This window comes from Bombina bombina, chromosome 5, assembly GCF_027579735.1.
Source record: "Bombina bombina isolate aBomBom1 chromosome 5, aBomBom1.pri, whole genome shotgun sequence".
NCBI lineage: Eukaryota > Metazoa > Chordata > Amphibia > Anura > Bombinatoridae > Bombina > Bombina bombina.
The window spans coordinates 327,712,702-327,733,873 of NC_069503.1; the positions used below are offsets into that span (position 1 = coordinate 327,712,702).

General features: G+C 36.7%; 2 protein-coding genes across 2 annotated transcripts in view; one reads left to right on the forward strand and one right to left on the reverse strand.

Moving 5' to 3' along the window:
- Window positions 1–17,949, reverse strand: part of LOC128660324 (pre-mRNA-splicing factor syf2) — a 38,865-nt gene extending 20,916 nt beyond the window's left edge. The window contains exons 1-5 of the mRNA XM_053714117.1: window positions 17,838–17,949; window positions 16,372–16,470; window positions 7,175–7,300; window positions 6,955–7,072; window positions 3,557–3,647 (exon numbers count right to left, since the gene is read on the reverse strand). Of these exons, the coding sequence (XP_053570092.1) occupies window positions 3,557–3,647; window positions 6,955–7,072; window positions 7,175–7,300; window positions 16,372–16,470; window positions 17,838–17,888 (485 nt within the window). The 5' untranslated portion in view covers window positions 17,889–17,949. The remainder of the gene's footprint in view (window positions 1–3,556; window positions 3,648–6,954; window positions 7,073–7,174; window positions 7,301–16,371; window positions 16,471–17,837) is intronic.
- A 150-nt stretch (window positions 17,950–18,099) lies between these two features.
- LRRC72 (leucine rich repeat containing 72) overlaps window positions 18,100–21,172 on the forward strand; it is a 68,526-nt gene continuing 65,453 nt past the window's right edge. The window contains exon 1 of the mRNA XM_053712986.1: window positions 18,100–18,111. Within this exon, the coding sequence (XP_053568961.1) occupies window positions 18,100–18,111 (12 nt within the window). The remainder of the gene's footprint in view (window positions 18,112–21,172) is intronic.

A 21,172-nucleotide genomic window follows, 5' to 3' on the forward strand; every position in this document is an offset into this window, starting at 1 on the left:
ATCGTCCAGATAGGGCGCCACTGCTATGCCCCGCGGCCTTAGAACCGCCAGAAGGGACCCTAGCACCTTTGTGAAAATTCTGGGAGCTGTGGCCAACCCGAAGGGAAGAGCCACAAACTGGTAATGCTTGTCCAGAAAGGCGAACCTGAGGAACTGGTAATGATCTTTGTAGATAGGGATGTGTAGATAGATATCCTTTAAATCCACGGTGGTCATATATTGACCCTCCTGGATCATTGGTAAAATAGTCCGAATGGTCTCCATCTTGAAGGATGGGACTCTGAGGAATTTGTTTAGGATCTTGAGATCTAAAATTGGTCTGAAGGTTCCCTCTTTTTTGGGAACCACAAACAGATTGGAGTAAAAGCCCTACCCCTGTTCTGCTTTTGGAACTGGGCAGATTACACCCATGGTATATAGGTCTTCTACACAGCGCAAGAACGCCTCTCTTTTTGTTTGGTTTACAGACAATCGAAAAAGATGGAATCTCCCCCTTGGAGGAGAATCTTTGAAGTCTAGAAGATACCCCGGGTCACGATTTCTAAAGCCCAGGAGTCCTGAACGTCTTTTGCCCAAGCATGAGCAAAGAGAGAAAGTCTGCCCGGATCGGGGGCTGCCCCTTCATGCTGTCTTGGTGGAAGCAGCGGGTTTCTTGGCCGGTTTACCCTTATTCCAAGTCTGGTAAGATCTCCAGACTGACTTGGATTGAGCAAAATTCCCCTCCTGCTTAGCAGCAGGGGAGGAGGTAGAGGGACCACCTTTGAAGTTTCGAAAGGAACGAAAATTATTTTGTTTGGTCCTCATCTTATTTGTCTTATCCTGAGGAAGGGCATGGCCTTTTCCTCCAGTGATGTCTGAAATGATCTCTTTCAGTTCAGGCCCGAATAGGGTCTTACCCTTGAAAGGAATGGCTAAAAGCTTAGATTTTGATGACACGTCAGCAGACCAGAACTTAAGCCATAACTCTCTACGCGCTAAAATGGCAAAACCTGAACTCTTTGCCGCTAATTTAGCCAGTTGAAAAGCGGCATCTGTAATAAAAGAATTAGCTAGCTTGAGAGCCCTAATTCTATCCAGAATATCATCTAATGGGGTCTCAACCTTAAGAGCCTCCTCTAGAGCATCAAACCAAAAAGCAGCTACAGTAGTTACAGGAACAATGCACGCTATAGGTTGCAGAAGAAAACCCTGATGAATAAAAAATTTCTTTAGAAGCCCTTCTAATTTTTTATCCATAGGATCTTTGAAAGCACAACTGTCCTCAATAGGTATAGTTGTACGCTTAGCCAGGGTAGAAATAGCTCCCTCTACCTTAGGGACCATCTGCCACGAATCCCGAATGGGGTCTGATATGGGAAACATTTTCTTAAAAGTAGGAGGGGGAGAGAACGGACTACCTGGTCTATCCAACTCCTTAGTAACAATGTCCGAAATCCTCTTAGGGACCGGAAAAACATTAGTGTAAGCAGGAACCTCTAGATATCTATCTATTTTACACAATTTCTCTGGTGGAATTACAATAGGGTCACAATCATCCAGAGTTGCTAAAACAAGGATGAATCCGTGGACTCGTCGTATCTTATAGAAGAAAAAAACGTTTGTTTATCTGTTGTGTGATTATTTAAATAGGTGCTGTAAGCAAATGTTTTTGTTCATTAAACAGTTTGATGATGATACAATCTATATTATTAGGTTTATAATGCTGTTTAGCATTTAAAGTCTTCATTTCAAAGCTTTAAAAATAATGTATTAGGCGTTACTTATGACAATTTTGAGAGGGGCCTGAAACCTAACCCCCTCACTTCCCATTGACTTACATTATAAACTGGATTTCAATTTACAACCATTCCTCCTGGAACCTAACCCCGTTGAAAACTGAGGGTGTTGTTATGTTAAGGTATGTATGTATGTATGTATGTATGTATGTATGTATGTATGTATGTATGTATATATATATATATATATATATATATATATATATATATATATATATATATATATATATATATATATATATATATATATACACACACACACACACACACAAAGTATGTGCAAAGATATATGTACAAATTCTAGCATTAATAATCATTTAAAAAAAAAAAAAAAATCATGATAGTCATATCATGATTTCTAGAAACACAAATACACATTAATTTATGTGAAAATATCAATCAATATGAATTTTTGTATAACAAATACATTTAAAAATTACTCAAGATATTCTTGTTTGGTTAGGTATAAATATAGCTATTTCTTGGACATTAACAGATAAAAAATAAAAGATTAGCTTTAGAGAAATGTGCTTTTTCATGGACAGTAATGATATGGTATAAATAAAGTTGTAAAAAACAGAATATCCGCAACATCGATAAGTCTTATTTATCAACAGACTGATGCTCATCGCTCCATACTTGACAGACTTTTTAATAAATAAGGGTGTCGTATGTGGATTCGTGGCAGCGATGTCTGGCGAGCATATTGACTCCAGCGAATGCACCAAGATTGATGCTTTGATAAATAACACCTTTACTACCCATTCCCCAGCTTTGCACAACCAACATTGTTATATTAATATACTTTATAACATTCAAAACTTCAAATGTCTGCCTGTTTCTAAGACACTATAGGCAGCCTCTTATCACATGCTTTTTTATTAGCTTTTCACAAGAGACTGCTATGGTGGGCCATATAGATAACATTGTGCTCACGCCCGTGGGTTCTGCACAACAGCTAAAATGCAACTCAATAGATAATAAATAAAAAGTCATGTGATCAAGGGGCTGTCAGAAGAGGCTTAGATACAAGGTAATCACAGAGGTTAAAAGTATATTAATATAACCATGTTGGCTGTACAAAACTGGGGAATGGGCAATAAAGGGATTATCTATCTTTATAAACAATAACACATTTTGACTGTCTCTTTAATACTAATAATCACTAACCCCACCACCATAAAGTGTGTTCCAGTGTACTGACACTGTATAATGGCAGCAGTGCAAACCTAGTTGGTCATTACGATAAAGCATAAAATATATAACATACTGAACAATGCAGTACATGGTGACTGGTCATTATTCAGTATAAATGCAGCATACAAATTGTATGAATGCGGAAGAAAAACTGTACACACACATAACCTAGCATATTTTAGAGAAAATTGTAGCTTAAAACATAAGCTACAACCAATGTGGATCATCAGTTGGATAAGAGAAGGATATTTTAGGTCATCTGACACTGGGATATTCGGTATATATCTAATAGGAAGAAAGGGGTAGGCAAGTGCTAAGCTCATATTTACTTTTAAGATAAACTATACAAATATTATATATACAAATCAGTACATTTTTTAAATTAAAAATCCCGTTATGTACATATAATGCCCATCATTGTGTGCTATAATATTGCTTTGTCAGAGTTCTAGGGCGTGATATAAAGAACAATTAATTGCATAGGTCATGTTAATAACAGCAATAACTACACCTGCCATCAAATGCAGTTCGCTTAATATGAGGAAGGAAACTGACACACATAAAACAAAAAGCATCTTACTTACTGTTGTTCTTTCTGCGTCTCATATTCCTCCATGTCTGGTTTAATTTGTCTAGTCAGTCTCTGGTACTGACGCAGTTGTGCAGCTGCATAATCTTTAAAACAATAATGAAAATTTTTGACATTTTGCATTACATTTTATTGAACTGTTAGAAATTCAATTTAAGCTTTTTAGAGGATAAAGTAGTACTAAACTAAAAAAAAAATGTATATTATCTATATAAAACAACATCATTTAAACAGGTTTATAAATATAACTGCCTTATAGGCTGATGTAAACACTGTCTAAACTGAAACTAATACAACAGCATCAGTTGCTATCATATTGACTCTTACAGCATAAAGTGTATTGCTACATGTGCACTGAAAAATTGTAGTGATATTGTGCTCCCAAGTTTCATGATTTAAAGGAAAAGTCAAAATTAAAAAATCATAATTCAAATAGAGCACACAATCTTAAACAACTTTCCAGTTTACTTCCATTATCTAAATGTGTACAATCTCTTTATATGCACACTTTCAGAGGCACCAGCTACTACTGAGCATGTGTAAGATTTACAGGAAATACATATATGCATTTCGTAATTGGCTAATGGCTGTCACATGGTGTATTAGGAAGGAAAATTTAACTAACATTTGCCAAAATATATTTTACTAATTTGAAAATAAAACTAAGGCTTTTGAATTTTCTTTATTTAGTTTAGTAGCCTCTAATACAGGAAACCTTAATATTTAAAGGAATACTAAAATCAAAATTAAAAATGTAATGATTCAGATAGAGCATGCAATAAATAAAAGTAAAGTTTCAATTTACTTTTATTGTTAAATTGTACACAAACTTTTGATATGCAGACTTTTTGAAGCATCAGTTCCTACTGAGCATGTGCAAGGGTTTACAATGTATATATGTATAAATCTGCCATAAACTGATGGCTGTCACATGATACAGGGTTCAGGGAAATAGTAAATATTTTGAAATTTGTCAGAAATAAAAAAAATAAATAAAAAAAATAAAAAATCTACGGCTCATTACTGCATTGCAATGGTCCTTTAAAAAGGGCGAAAAAGTCTGAATACAAATAATGGACCTGTTTTTATTACTTGTAAATAGATAAAATGAAGATGTCTGGGATTCATGTGCACCATCTAAATCGGAGTGAAGATGTTATGACCATATAGTGAGGGTTAAATGACATGACAGTAAAAATATAAGCTGGAATGAAAAGAATGTGCTTGCATGTTTTGTATACTATTAAAGTGATGGTAAATGTAACTATACTTGGCGTTAATATTTTGGAAGTATTACTCAATATAAGCACAGTGATGCTTTTTGTTTTCTTTAAACAAACGTTTTTTCTTAAAAAATATCTTCATTTATAATTTTGCTCCGTTACTTGCTCCCCGACTGCCTCCCTGTGAGAATTTCAGAAATCTCTTTTTGATTGGCAGGTGCATCATCCAATCGGGACTGCACCATACGCCCTATGTAAATCTGTTATTAGCACGCTCCCCTGCTCAGCATTTTAAATGGCATCAGCAGAACTTCAACTGCGCAAGCACAGTTGCAGCCACGATCTCGCCGCTGCTTATAGTAAACAGTGAATTTCCCTGTCACTGTTTACAGCAGTGGTGAAAAAGGCGCGGTAATAATTTTTTAAGTATAAGCACATATGCCACTACTTGGATTATAAGCATGTTTGGGGAGGGGGGTGGCGGCCCATGGGGTGATTCTTTAGCACTGTCTTCTGTGCTGCTGTCAACAGTGAATTGCTACTGACAGGGAAGTTCACTGTTTACTAAGGCTGCAACTAACGATTATTTTCATAATCGATTAATCGGCCGATTATCTATTCGATTAATCGAATAAAACATTTTTATTTTTTCGATATTTAAAATACTGAGTGTTATAAATATAAACTTCCGACTAAAACTTTGCATTAAAACAACTGTTGGTCCAATTTTTTAAGCAGCAGAACACATTTTTATAATTAAGCAAAACAAAACCAAAAACTGTTTGAAAGGAGGTAGAACTAGTAATAGGTAGACTACCACTGTTTATAACATTCTGTTATTCACTCTTTCAGAAACTTTGCATTCAAATGCAAAAATTTAAACATGTCCACATGTTCCTGGCTGAGGCTAGCTCTCTTTTTTGCAAGCTATTTTGCCTGCAGCAGAGAAGAGGCGCTCAGATGGTGTTGAGGTGCCTGAGATGCATAAATAGGGTTTTGCCAATTTCACCAAGGTGGGCTATTTATCTTTGTTAGTTCTCCACCAATGCAAGGGGCCTCTCAACAAAGTAAGCCTGGACTTCATTTTAACATAAAAATATCTTGAATATCTTTATGCAGTGGTAAATAACCATCTATAAGGTTAGGGGGAAAAATATCTAGTCCACTCTTAAAATAGCAGATATATACTTACAGTGGTTGAATTTGGTACATATTCCAATTAATTAAAAATAGAAAAAAAAGGCAAAGGGACTAAAGACTATAAATATATCTGTAAAAGGACACAGCCTTGCACATTTATCTATAGAGTACATATATCAGCAATAGCAAGGAATCTGCTAAAAATGACATTCATATAACAAATGTCATCAATCTAGGGCTAGGTGTAAATAACAAGCTCGGCACTATATCATGCAAAGCATAGCCCCAAATCACCTGATTTAATATAAATACAAATTATGACTCCTATTTTATTTCTTTTGTGCATAAGACAGGGGTAGCTGTAAACTTAAAAAGAAACTTATAGTGTCCTAAAAAGGTGAAAAGTAAATGTCTGTAGACGTCCTTTAGGCCAAGGGCATAACCATAAAACACAATACCATGTGCAGGAGCTCATTGGAGTAAAGCAGCTGGTGCTGTTCACAGACCAACTAATTGCCAACCAACCAATCGATTATGAGATTCTTTGACAACTATTTTCATAATCAATTATTATCGATTATGCCGATTAGTTGTTGCAGCTCTACTGTTGACTATAAGCAGTGACTAGATCGTGGCTGCAACTGCGCTTGCGCAGTTGAAGTTCTGCTGATGCCACTTAAAACTCTCAGCACGGGAGCGTGCTAATAACAGATTTACATAGGGCGTATGGTGCAGTCCCGATTGGATGATGCACCTGTCAATCAAATAGAGATTTCTGAAATTCTCACAGGGAGGCAGTCGGGGAGCAGATAAGGGAGCAAATTTATAAATGAAGATTTTGTAAGAAAAAACGTTTATTTAAAAAAAACAAAAAAGCATCACTGTGCTTATATTGAGCAATGCTTCCAAAATATAAACTCAAGTATAGTTACATTTACCATCACTTTAAATCAAGAAAACACTAAGAAAAGAAAACACAAAAAAGGTATATGAATATATATCATTTATTTAAAAAATGCAAACTACATACCTGAGAATCCTAGATCAGGGTTCTTTCTTTTCTTTTTCCTCTCCCATCTTTCTGCATCTTCAGCACTTATTTCAAGTAACTTTGCTCTGTGGTAATCGATTCCTTTTGCGGCACATTCCTAAAACAAATATTAAGTAGTCAAGATCCATTCACAAACAATACAGAGAAGTGGAACTTCAAAAACATAAAAAAAACAAAACAATGGATCTATTATTCTTACCTTTTTCTTTTCCTCTTCCTTTAGCTCCCACTCTAAACGAGCTTTTCGAGCTTCCCAGTTTGACGGTAGCTTCTGCCGTTTGTCTTCTTCCACTACTTCTTGGTGATTTAATTTGCGAGCTTCATTCTATGAAAGATGTGTGGCAAGAATCTTTAATTTATTCAATCAGAAATTTAAAAGGACACTAAACACAAATTGTAAACTACATGATTATAAACCTTCCTATATGAGAATAATTTTGCAACGAAAACTGCAGCGTTATTTTGTAAAATGGAGTATATTATTTTAGGTTTATTCTTTTCACTGATTTCCCTGTCCCCGAGAACAAAAGAATCCCTGCTAACCAATCAAAATATAATATTCAGATATAGCACAAACTCTGTTTGCACATGTGCAGACTAGGGTAGTCTTCACGCTTGTATTTGTTTAACCCCTTAAGAAACAAGGACGTACAGGATACGTCCTACAAAAATGTCACTTAAAGGGACACTGTACCCAAATTTTTTCTTTTGTAATTCAGAAAGAGCATGCAATTTTAAGCATCTTTCTAATTTACTCCTATTATCAATTTGTCGTCGATCTCTTACTATCATTATTTCAAAAAGAAGGCATCTAAGCTTTTTTTGTTTAAGTACTCTGGACAGCACTTTATTATTGGTGGATGAATTTATCCACCAATCAGCAAGGACAACCCAGGTTGTTCAACAAAAATGGGCCGGCATCTAAACTTACATTTCAAATAAAGATACCAAGAGAATGAAGACAATTTGATAATAGGAGTAAATTAGAAAGTTGCTTAAAATTTCATGCTCAATGTGAATCATGAAAGAAAATTTTTGGGTATAGTGTCCCTTTAACCCCTTAATGACCACAGCACTTTTCCATTTTCTGTCCGTTTGGGACCAAGGCTATTTTTACATTTCTGTGGTGTTTGTGTTTAGCTGTAATTTTCCTCTTACTCATTTACTGTACCCACACATATTATATACCGTTTTTCTCGCCATTAAATGGACTTTCTAAAGATACCATTATTTTCATCATATCTTATAATTTACTATAAAATTTTTTATAAAATATGAGGAAAAAATTGAAAAAAAAAAAAAAACACACTTTTTCTAACTATGACCCCCAAAATCTGTTACACATCTACAACTACCAAAAAACACCCATGCTAAATAGTTTCTAAATTTTGTCCTGAGTTTAGAAATACCCATTGTTAACATGTTCTTTGCTTTTTTGTAAGTTATAGGGCCATAAATACAAGTAGCACTTTGCTATTTCCAAACCATTATTTTTCAAAATTAGCGCTAGTTACATTAGAACACTAATATCTTTCAGGAATCTCTGAATATCCATTGACATGTATATATTTTTTTTTTTTAGTAGACATCCCAAAGTATTCATCTAGGCCCATTTTGGTATATTTCATGCCACCATTTCACCGCCAAATGCGATTAAATACAAAAAATCGTTCACTTTTTTACTAATTTTTTCACAAACTTTTGGTTTCTCACTGAAATTATTTACAAACAGCTTGTGTAATTATGGCTTAAATGGTTGTAAATGCTTCTCTGGGATCCCCTTTGTTCAGAAATAGCAGACATAGATGGCTTTGGCGTTGCTTTTTAGTAATTAGAAGGCTGCTAAATGCCACTGCGCACTACACATGTATTATGCCCAGCAGTGAAGGGGTTAATTATGGAGCATGTAGGGAGCTTTTAGGGATAATTTTAGCTTTAGTGTAGTGTAGTAGACAACCCCAAGTATTGATCTAGGCCCATTTTGGTATATTTCATGCCACCATTTCACCGCCAAATGCGATCAAATTAAAAAAAAAACGTTAAATTTTTCACAATTTTAGGTTTCTCACTGAAATTATTTACAAACAGCTTATGCAATTATGGCACAAATGGTTGTAAATGCTTCTCTGGGATCCCCTTTGTTCAGAAATAGCAGACATATATGGCTTTGGCGTTGCTTTTTGGTAATTAGAAGGCCGCCAAATGCCGCTGAATTTCACACGTGTATTATGGCTAGCAGTGAAGGGGTTAATTATGTAGCTTGTAGGGAGCTTGCAGGGTTAATTTTAGCTTTAGTGTAGAGCTCAGCCTCCCACCTGAAACATGAGACCCCCTGATCCCTCCCAAACAGCTCTCTTCCCTCCCCCACCCCACAATTGTCCGCCATCTTAAGTACTGGCAGAAACTCTGCCAGTACTAAAATAAAAGCTATATTTGGGCTTTTTTTGTGTGTTTTTTTTAGCATATTTACATATGCTGCTGTGTAGGATCCCCCTTAGCTCCCCCTCTGCCTTAATGGGCGCCATCTTGGGTACTGGCAGCTGTCTGCCAGTACCCAGTTTAGTAAAAAAATGTGCCTTTTTATTAAAAAAAATGCCCTTTTCTGTAGTGTAGCTTCCTCCCCCCCCCCCCCAAGATCAACCCCCCACCCCTTCCAGGTCCCTTAGCTGTTTATTTACAGCTTTTAAAACTTTTTTTTTTTTACTTTTCCCAGTTTATTTTTCTGTATTGCAGCGGTTCCCTCCCGCTCCGTGCACGCACCCGCCCGCCGCCCCCCGTGCACGCGCGCGCTCCCATGCACGCTCCCGCCCCCCTCCACTCCATTCGGCACATCGATGGCCGCCCACCCGCCTCCCAGACTTACTCCCACCCACCAACGTTACCGGCCACCGATGTCCGGTGCAGAGAGGGCCACAGAGTGGCTCTCTCTGCATCGGATGGCCAAGGGGGGTTATTGCAGGATGCCTCGATATCGAGGCATCACTGCAATAACCGGAAAGCAGCTGGAAGCGTGAAGGATCGCTTCCAGCTGCTTTCCAGACCAAGGACGTACGCCACACGTCCTCTGTCATTAACTGTATTTTTTTTGAGGACGTGTGGCGTACGTCCTTGGTCATTAAGGGGTTAAGGACCAAGCACGTACCCTGTACATCCTCAGGGGTTTCAAGCAATGGAAGCGATCATGATCGCTTCCAGCTGCTTTCATGTTATTGCAGCGATGCCTCGATATTGAGGCATCCTGCAAAAACATTTTTTAAGCATCCGATGCAGAGAGAGCCACTCTGTGGACCTCTCTGCATTGGCCAGCGATGGTGCCGATCGTTGGTGGGTGAGAGCCATAGCAGGGAGGCGGCCCATCGCTGTTGTCTTCTCCAGATCCTGAGTGTCCGGTATTGCGCGGGAGGCGAGGCTCGCACAGACGCAAACTATTACAGTGTGTAAGGAGGGAGTGGGGGAGCGGGAGGGTGAATAAAACATTTGTAAATGGATCAGGGAGAGCTACACTACAGAAAATGGGGTGTTTGCTAAAAAAATTGCATTTTTTCTCTAAAACTGGGTACTGGCAGACAGCGGCCATTAGGTCAAGGGGGGGAGGCTGAGAGAGCTGTTTGGGGGGGGGGGGGGATGGGGGATCCCACACACATACATATCTCTCTCTCATATATATATATATATATATATATATATATATATATAAAAAAAAAATTTAAATAAAAAAGCACCTTCATTTTTATACTGGCAGACTTTCTGTCAGTACTTAAGATGGCGGTTACAATTGTGGAGTGGGGGAGGGAAGGCAGCTTTTTGAGGGGGGTTAGGGGGTGGGATGCGTCAGGTGGGAGGATGATCACTACACTAAAGCTAAAATTAACCCCTGCTGGGCATAATACATGTGTGGTGCGCACAGCATTTTGCAGCCTTCTAATTACCAAAAAGTAATGCCAAAGCCATATACACCTGCTATTTCTGAACAAAGGGAATCCTAGAGAATAATGTACAACCTAAAATTGTGAAAAAGGTTATCTATATTTCTTTTATTTGATCACATTTGGCGGTATGAAATATACCAAAATGGGCCTAGATCAATACTTTGGGTTGTCTACTAAAAATAAAATATATACATGTCAAGGGATATTCAGGGATTCCTGACAGATATCAGTGTTCCAATGTAACTATCGCTAATTTTGAAACAAAATGGTTTGAAAAAAAGCAAAGTGCTACTTGTATTTATTGCCCTATAACTTGCACAAAAAGCAAAGAACATGTAAACATTGAGCATTTCTAAACTCGGGACAAAATTTAGAAACTATTTTGCATGGGTGTTTTTTGGTGGTTGTAGATGTGCAACAGATTTTGGGGGGTCAAAGTTAGAAAAAGTGTGTTTTTTCCATTTTTTCCTCATATTTTATAATTTTTTAATAGTAAATTATAAAATATGATGAGAATAATGGTATGTTTAGAAAGTCCATTTAATGGCGAAAAAACTGTATATAATGTGTAGGTACAGTAAATGAGTAAGAGGAAAATTATAGCTAAACACAAAAACACTAAAGAAATGTAAAAATAGCCCTGGTCCCAAATGGTCAACAAATGAAAAAGTGGTCTGGTCACAAAAGGGTTAAGGTGGTTTAACACTGATTAAACTTGGTTACTATTGCAAAGAATGATTTGACTATCATGACTGTTGATGCAAAACTGATAATCCACCTTTTAACCCTTTCCGCCCTTAGGACGCTCTATGCCGTTTAAACCGCACTGGGCTTTAACGCCCTTTAGGACGGCATAGAACATCCTAGCCTTTTGGCTATATTGAAGCCAAAGGTGCTTCCTGAATGGGATTGCGGGCTGGAGGGCATGTCATGTGTCACAGTCACTCCCTTCCAGACACGATCCCATCATTGAAATCACAGGATTTCACTTTTTAACTTGTTTACATCAGAACTTTGTTCTGATGTAGACAAATAAGTCCGGGAGGGATGGGGTTAAAAGCATGCAACACTATAGAAGCTTAGGGAGGTAGGGTAAAGTTAAAAAAAAGGCTTGCATAAATTGCCTTAAAGTGAAGGTAAACTTTGGTGAATGAAAGCCCGTTTTTAAAAAATACTATTAAAAACAGGGGCACTTTCATTCATCAAAGTTTACAAAGCAGCTGAGCTTCCCCCTCCTGGAAATCCTCTCTTCACACGTCAGCAATGACTAATCCGGCTTCCTCCAATCACAGCATGGCCTCAGGCAATGACTATCCTGGGGTGAAAGCCGTGATTGGAGGAAGCCGGATTAGTCATTGCTGACTTGTGAAGAGAGGAATTCCAAGTGGGGGGAAGCTGCTCTGGCTGTGAAAAAAAAAAAAAAAAAAAAAAAAAAAGGTAAGTTTTTAATCAAAATGGCTGATTTGTAAACGATGAATGAAAGTCCCCTGTTTTTAATAGTATTTTTTAAAAAACGGTTTTTCATTCACCAGTTTACCTTCACTTTAATGTATTAACCAAAGCCTCACTGGGAGAATGTGAAACAAACACATTGATATAAAGAATGTACATCGCAATATTACTTCACTTGAAATAACAAAACATTTTATGCGTTGATATGTCAAGTTTAATGGTCCTTAAAAGAGCCATATAAATGATTTTATTCTATGGTGATCTATAGCGATTCTATTGCAATGCCCAACTTTTCTTTCACGGTTCAGATAGAGCATACAATATTTACCCCTTGCGCCAAACGGATGCAGGTACTATATCAGACAGTACTGTTCACATAGTATCTACATCCAACACAGAAGTGCATACTGCAGGTTAAACCGGTTTCTTGCATGTTTTGTAAACTAGAATTTTTACCTTCATTCTATTGGTGTCTTATGTTGAAGTAGCAGCAATGTACTACTGGGAGCTTACTGAAAACACCTGCTAAGCCAATGACAAGAGGCATATGTGTGTAGCCACCAATCAGAAGCTAGCTTTCAGTAGTGCATTGATGCTCTGGAGCCTACCTAGGTAAGCTTTTCAAAGGATATCAAGATAGATAACGAAGCAAATTAGATAATAGAAGTGAACTGGAAAGGTGTTTAAAATTGTATGTCCTATCTGAATTGTGAGTTTCATTTTTACTTTAAAGGGACAGTCTACTCCAAAATTGTTATTGTTTAAAAACAAAGATAATCCCTTTATTACCCATTCCACAGTTTTGCATAACCAACACAGATATATTAATATAATTTTAACCTCTGATAACCTTGTATCTAAGCCCCCTGATCACATGGCTAGTTATTATCTATTGACTTGCATTTTAGCCAAATAGTGCTGTGTCCTGCACAACTCCATGTGAGTGAGCACAATGTTATCTATATGGCCCACATGAACTAGCAGTCTTGTTGTGAAAATCTAATAAATCATGTGATAAGAGGCTGCATGTGGTGACTTAGAAACAGGCAAAAATGTAGAGGTTTAAATGTTATAAAGTTTATTAATATAACAATGTTGGCTGTGTAAAGCTAGGGAATGGGTGGTAAAGGCATTATCTATCTTTTTAAACCATAACAATTTTGGTGTTTACTGTCCCTTTAAGAAATAAACACGCAAGATTAGTAATTAAAATATTTTGAAACTGTAGACTTGCGCAAAGCTTTAGTCACTTTATTCCTGCAATATTTTTTAATTTACCCTTGGTCATTTCTTGAGTTTTCTTCTAGCACAACTATTATCAACAATGGCATTACTTTTCTGTTAGAAAGGAGGGGCGACCTCAAGTTTTCATTAGAACTATGGGAAAGATTACATTCCAGTTTAAAGTCCAAGGAATTTTTTTTTAGATGAATACCAATTCACAAAGTTTGCAACTACAATGTAAACTAGCCCCAAGACTGTCAGACACTTATGGTGACACAAAGCAGTACGTAAATCTATCCTAGATGGAAAAAAGCAATATTTATAGAAAACATCCAGAACAAAATGTAAGTATTTTAAAGGAAGCCTAAGCTGCCTTAGTTGTCAAATTAGTGATAATATAGATATAACCAAATAAAACAAGATGCATTTTCATTGTTGGAAAGTAAAATTAAAACAACTGAATAATTCACATCTGTTGGAAATAATATCCAGTTAATTGTGTAACCCAACTCAAAATGTCTTTAGAACAGGAATCAAAAACAGATGTCCTATTCGGAGTTATGAAGCATTTGAAAATAATAAACATATAGAATTATTTTTCAAAAATTATCACTAATGCTTCTGATGTAAGGTGTATAATTCCACAATGTTTTAACGCAAATGAACATAACCATGAAAGAAGATTAACTGAAAAGAAAAAACGTACTAGATTAATTAAATGTGTCAATAAAAAAAAGATACCCAACGCTGAGCTTGATAAACCCACTGGTCAGTATCACCGTATTACACACATGTTTTGCAGCTGCCATCAAACTCATTTGTGCACAGCATGATGGCAATTGTAGTTCCCTTGCCCTGCATAAGACAACAGCTGGCACAGAATAACACACTGCCCTGTGCAGCTACAATCTGAATGAAGTAGATTTTGAACAAAATGTGTCAAAGTCCTAACCTAATGAATATTTTAACATTAAAAATTATAAATAAAATGCAACAATTTTAATGCTTTGTCCGTACTGCAGTAACTGAACACACTAACTTATATGGGCCTGCTCAACTGAAATATTGTGATTAGTGAGCAGTTCCTGGCCAGATTAGGTATGGCAAAATAACAGAAGCCACAAAACTACATATTCTAGATTTTTTCCATTGGATCATACTTTATTATTATAATTCTACATTTATCTATACAGAAACATTGTCTGGCTATATTGCTACATTAGTAAATATATTTTGTTGTACGATATCATGAACAAAGTAAGGGTGGTGTTTTATATTGCTCAGTTTTCAGGATTCTATGGAATGTAATGCTTTTAATGCCCAGTAATGTTTACTAGGAATGTGCATATTTTCAGAATTCATTTGAAAAACAAATGCCAAATATGGCTGTGGGCAGCAATGTTCAGCACCAGATATACTAGTGTTAAAGTGCAACAAACAAATATCTGTGCAAATACAGATATTTGTGTGTTGCACTTTAAAAGGGATAAGAAAATTAAACTAAAACTTGCATGATTCAGATAGAGCATGTAATTTTAAGCCACTTTGAAACACTTGTATTTTTCAAATCCGCTTCGTTCTCTTTGTATCCCTTGCTGAAAAAGAATACGCACATATCGTACACTAGTGGGAACTATCTGCTGATTGGTGCCTGCATATATTTGTCTCTTGTGATTAAATAACTAGATGTTTCCAGCTAGCTGCCACTAGTGCAATGCTGTTCCTTCAGCAAAGGATAAGAAGATAATTAAGCAAAATTGATAATAGAAGCAAATTGAAAAAGTTGTTTAAAATTCTACGTACTATCACAATCATGAAAGAAAATTGAGATTTCCCATCTCTTTAATGCTGATATATCTGACACAGAAAATAGGGAAATGCCACTGCCCACGGCTATATTCGACATTCATTTGTCAAATGCATGCCAAATTCCAAATGTATGCTCATGCCAAATGTTTACATCTCTTTTTAGGATGTGATAGGTCTATGGTTTTGTCATTTTCATCAACTTGTTTCTTCTTAAACAGAATACATTATTCATATTAATGCTTTAAATTATACAGATAGAAAACAGTGTAGTTACACACTGCTGATCACTTTTAAATTGTATTTGCCTCAGCAAAGCACATGAATAATCTCACAAATATTTTAGCCCTTCATGACGTTGTCAGTTTGCACACATTCACCAAAGATTATTTATGAAAAAGAAAAAAAGGATGTGTGAAAAGGCATTTATCAACTGCAATTTTTAGTGGTAAATAGACACTAACATCAAAACTAAACTTCATAATACAGACAGAGCAGGACATTTAAAAAGAACTTTCACATTTATTTCCATTATCAAATTGTGTACAGTCTTTATAAATGCACACGTTCTGAGGAACCAGTACTATGTGTAAGAATTCACACAAACATGAGTCTATGATTGGCTGATAACTGTCAGAAGATACAGGGACAGAGAAAAAATAAAAATTATATATATATATATATATATATATATATATATATATATATATATATATCTATCTCACATCTGAAATTCAAAACTATTTGTTATTGGATTGTCTTTTTATTATGCATCTGCTGATTGTGACATTTTAATGGTCCTTATATAATACCTAGTTTAGAAAGAGTAACTGATTAGAACTTAGAATTTGTTAGATCATAAACAGCTGGTTATCAATGACAGCAAAATAACCAGATAAAGGGGTCTTTCTTTACAGAGTTATTGTGATGGTTAAACAATTAATAATAAAACATAATGAATAAAACAATGATTGTCGTCTCTTACCCTTTTCAAGTGGAGTTCTCTAAATTTCCTTAATCGTTCCTCTCTTTTTTGTGCTGCCGAATCCTCTGCAGAGACAGAAGACTCTTCTTCTGAGGACACCTAAGCCAATACATTTTACATCAGCATTTGTCTCACGTTATTTTATTGCTAAATGGTCTGCAATTGGTTGTCTCCAGCAAAGAAAAGACAGCATGTATTACCATTTTTATTTTTTTTTGTAAAAAAATAAATCCATACTTTAACAAAGAGCCTTTTTTCCTTGGGTGTGTAAAAAATAAATACCACAGGAACACAAAATTATAGTCCATACTGAGAAAACATCCAAAAAAAAAAAGGTTTTTGTTATTTTAAAGAAGACAAAATCTCTATAAACTCATCAGTGTAAAAGCTCTCTTCAGTATGAACTAACACAGTGGTGCAATACTGCTAATTCTGCAGTGGTGTTGTATCATCAGAAGAAGGCTATTTATATAAAGGGACATTGGACACTAGATTTTTATTTGATTTGCATAAATGCTTTGTAGAATAGATTATCTATTTATAAAGCCCATCTGGGAGTGTTTTTGTAACAATGTATAGTTTTGCTTATTTTTTTTTTTTAATAACATTGTGATGATTTTTTTCAGACTCCTAACCAAGCCATACAGAGTCAGATGTAGACAGAGGTCTACAGATTTATCCTGCTCTTATTTATGTTATATGTCTTTTCATATGCAGCAAAGGGGGTCTGCTCTTCCTGCTTTCCCAGCTCCTTTCACTTGGTGTCCCAGTCTAACCTCATCAACATTGCTAAATTGGGAGCTTCTAAGGAAGATTTAAAAAGGTTTATACTGGATTTATAGAGCAGTAGTAGTATCTGTGTGCATACACTTATTTATAGTAGTGTCTATTACATGCAGTTATATAAAATTGCTGTAAAGTGTCCCTTTAATTAGATGGGGGTACAGCACAGTTAAAATAGCCATATAATCCACTCTGTAGGTTGGGCTGGGACAGTGGGTCATACTGGTATGTAACAGCTTCACAGGCAGATTTATAGTCAATCACACCCTGCTCTTTCTCTACATGTAACAGAAGAGCAATGGGTCGATCGTTCTATTGATAGTGTTTAGCATTGCAGCCAATCATCGCAATATGCTGTTTAGTATGTCCCCATTCCAGTTGCTGACACAATTAACAAGTTCCATAAGTGAGTGGGTGATACAAATACTTAATTTAGTACAGAAATAAACAGTTAAAACAATTCCACTATGTGTTAATGCTTTATGTTTACAATCAATGAAGATAAACCCTTGAAAGCCTAAACCAAAGGAAATGGATACTGCATAAATAAAAGAGGGGGCCTCACATTAACCAACGCTGGCATCTAATAATCATGTTAATAGTAAAATGTGACCTTTCATGTCATAAAACAATACAGAATCCATTTTAAAGAAGAACAACACCGAACATAATACCCATCTCACCTCTTCGTCGTCCTCTATATTCCCTACTGAGTCTTTAATTTCAGTCGCCATCTTCAAAAGCAAAACTTCCGCCCTCAGTAACTCCAGCTACCTCAGCAACCCTTATTGCGTGTGACGTAATTTTGCGAGTAACCCGGAAATATTACCTTTGTTTAGATTTTCAGTGCACGAGCAGCCAGTTGCTACAGATGCACGCACTGAAGTTGTGCGCCTGCCTGCGGCCGCGCGTCCCAGTGGTCTCCTAGCAACAGAGGAAGCTAAGATGGCGGCCACTGTGAGTAATGAAGTCTTTATATGGCATATAAGTCATTATTATTATTACACGGATCTCTAAACGTGGGTTTAGCTATAATCTGTTTTTACAGAGGGGCTCTCACACATTTTTTTGTTACAAATTACCTTCATTATTATTATTAGTCATGCCACCATCATTAATTTTATGGGGCTGTCCCTCTCCCTATTTTAAGGGCAACCTATTTGCCTCCTTCAATTCGATCTGTTATTAACCCCTTCGCTTCTAAGCTCCTATGCTAAGCCTATTTTGAGTTTTTGGTGCTTACATTTAAACAGTATTTTTAAGACATAATTGTGACCCACAAAAAATGTATATTCCTTTTAAGCTGACCCAGTCCCCTCAAAATATGCTATTATTATATTTATATTTTATGACATGTCAGAAGACTGCAACAAAAATGTAACAATCTTTCGCCTAGATTTAGAGTTCTGCTGCCAAAGGGGTGCGTTAGCTACGCATGCTTTCCCCCCGCACCTTTTAAATACCGCTGGTATTTAGAGTTCACAGAAGGGCTGCGTTAGGCTCCAAAAAGGGAGCGTATAGCATAATTTACCGCCACTGCAACTCTCAATACCAGCGTGCTTACGGACATGACCAGCTTCAAAAACGTGCACGATTCCCCCATAGGAAACAATGGGGCCGTTTGAGCTTAAAAAAAACCTAACACCTGCAAAAAAGCAGCGTTCAGCTCCTAACGCAGCCCCATTGTTTCCTATGGGGAAACGCTTCCTAAGTCTGCACCTAACACCCTAAAATGTACCCCGAGTCTAAACACCCCTAACCTTACACTTATTAACCCCTAATCTGCCGCCCCCGCTATCGCTGACCCCTGCATATTATTATTAACCCCTAATCTGCCGCTCCATACACCGCCGCAACCTACGTTATCCCTATTTACCCCTAATCTGCTGCCCCTAACACCGCCGACCCCTATATTATATTTATTAACCCCTAATCTGCTGCCCCCAACGTCGCCGCCACCTACCTACACTTATTAACCCCTAATCTGCCGACCGGACCTCACCGCTACTATAATAAAGTTATTAACCCCTAATCCGCCTCACTCTTGCCTCAAAAACCCTATAATAAATAGTATTAACCCCTAATCTGCCCTCCCTAACATCACCAACACCTAACTTCAAGTATTAACCCCTAATCTGCCGACCAGACCTCGCCGCTAATCTAATAAATGTATTAACCCCTAAAGCTAAGTCTAACCCTAACACCCCCCTAAATATAATTTTTATCTAACAAAATAAATTATTTCTTATTAAATAAATTATTCCTATTTAAAGCTAAATACTTACCTGTAAAATAAACCCTAATATAGCTACAATATAAATTATAATTATATTGTAGCTATTTTAGGATTAATATTTATTTTACAGGCAACTTTGTATTTATTTTAACCAGGTACAATAGCTATTAAATAGTTAATAACTATTTAATAGCTACCTAGTTAAAATAATTACAAAATTACCTGTAAAATAAATCCTAACCTAAGTTACAATTAAACCTAACACTACACTATCAATAAATAAATTAAATAAACTACCTACAATTATCTACAATTAAACCTAACACTACACTATCAATAAATTAATTACATACAAATACCTACAAATAAATACAATTAAATAAACTAACTAAAGTACAAAAAATAAAAAAAGAACTAAGTTACAAAAAATAAAAAAATAATTTACAAACATTATAAAAATATTACAACAATTTTAAGCTAATTACACCTACTCTAAGCCCCCTAATAAAATAACAAAGCCCCCCAAAATAAAAAAATGCCCTACCCTATTCTAAAATAAAAATTTAACAGCTCTTTTACCTTACCAGCCCTTAAAAGGGCCTTTTGCGGGGCATGCCCCAAAGAATTCTGCTCTTTTGCCTGTAAAAAAAAACATACAATACACCCCCCAACATTACAACCCACCACCCACATACCCCTAATCTAACCCAACCCCTTAAATAAACCTAACACTAAGCCCCTGAAGATCTCCCTACCTTGTCTTCACCACGCCGGGTATCGCCGATCCGTCCAGAAGAGGGTCCGAAGTCTTCATCCAAGCCCAAGCGGGGGCTGAAGAGGTCCATCATCCGGCTGAAGTCTTGATCCAAGCGGGGGCTGAAGAGGTCCATCGTCCGGCTGAAGTCTTGATCCAAGCAGGGGCTGAAGAGGTCCATCATCCGGCTGAAGTCTTCTATCAAGCAGCATCTTCAATCTTCTTTCTTCCGGCTCCATCTTCATCCCGCCAATGCGGAACATCCATCCTGGCCGACGACTTCCCGACGAATGACGGTTCCTTTAAGGGACGTCATCCAAGATGGCGTCCATCGAATTCCGATTGGCTGATAGGATTCTATCAGCCAATCGGAATTAAGGTAGGAAAATTCTGATTGGCTGATGGAATCAGCCAATCAGATTCAAGTTCAATCCGATTGGCTGATCCAATCAGCCAATCAGATTGAGCTCACATTCTATTGGCTGTTCCGGATTGAACTTGAATCCAGCGGTAGCCCAAAACCAGCGTTAGAAGCCCCTAACGCTGGTTTTGACGGCTAACGCAGAACTCTAAATCTAGGCGTTTGTAAATAACATTGAAAATAGGCAGGTGACTACTGTTGCTGCCTACTGTGATCTCCATACTAAATTGCCATTAAAGGCTTTTGGGGATTATAATGAATTTGAGGGGCCCCTTTGTGCCCTTGTAGAAATAAAAGTGCATTTTTTTATTTTGTCAGATGATCACTGTTACAACCGTGAAAGTTCACTGAAAAATACAAAATTGCAATAGACAGAAAATTTTAAATACTGATGTCCTTGTGCTGAAATAAAAAAAATTAGTGTGACTGGATTAGTGCACCTATTACAAGTTGAATGTAAAAAGTTAACCTGATAGCGAAAGATTCAAGTGTGCTAACTTCAGGATCGCAACTGCACTAACTCCCTTTTCCATAGACTTCTATGGGGCATTACTAGACATTGTGCTAGATCAACTGTGCTAAAGCCGAAGGTGCATTAGTAATACTT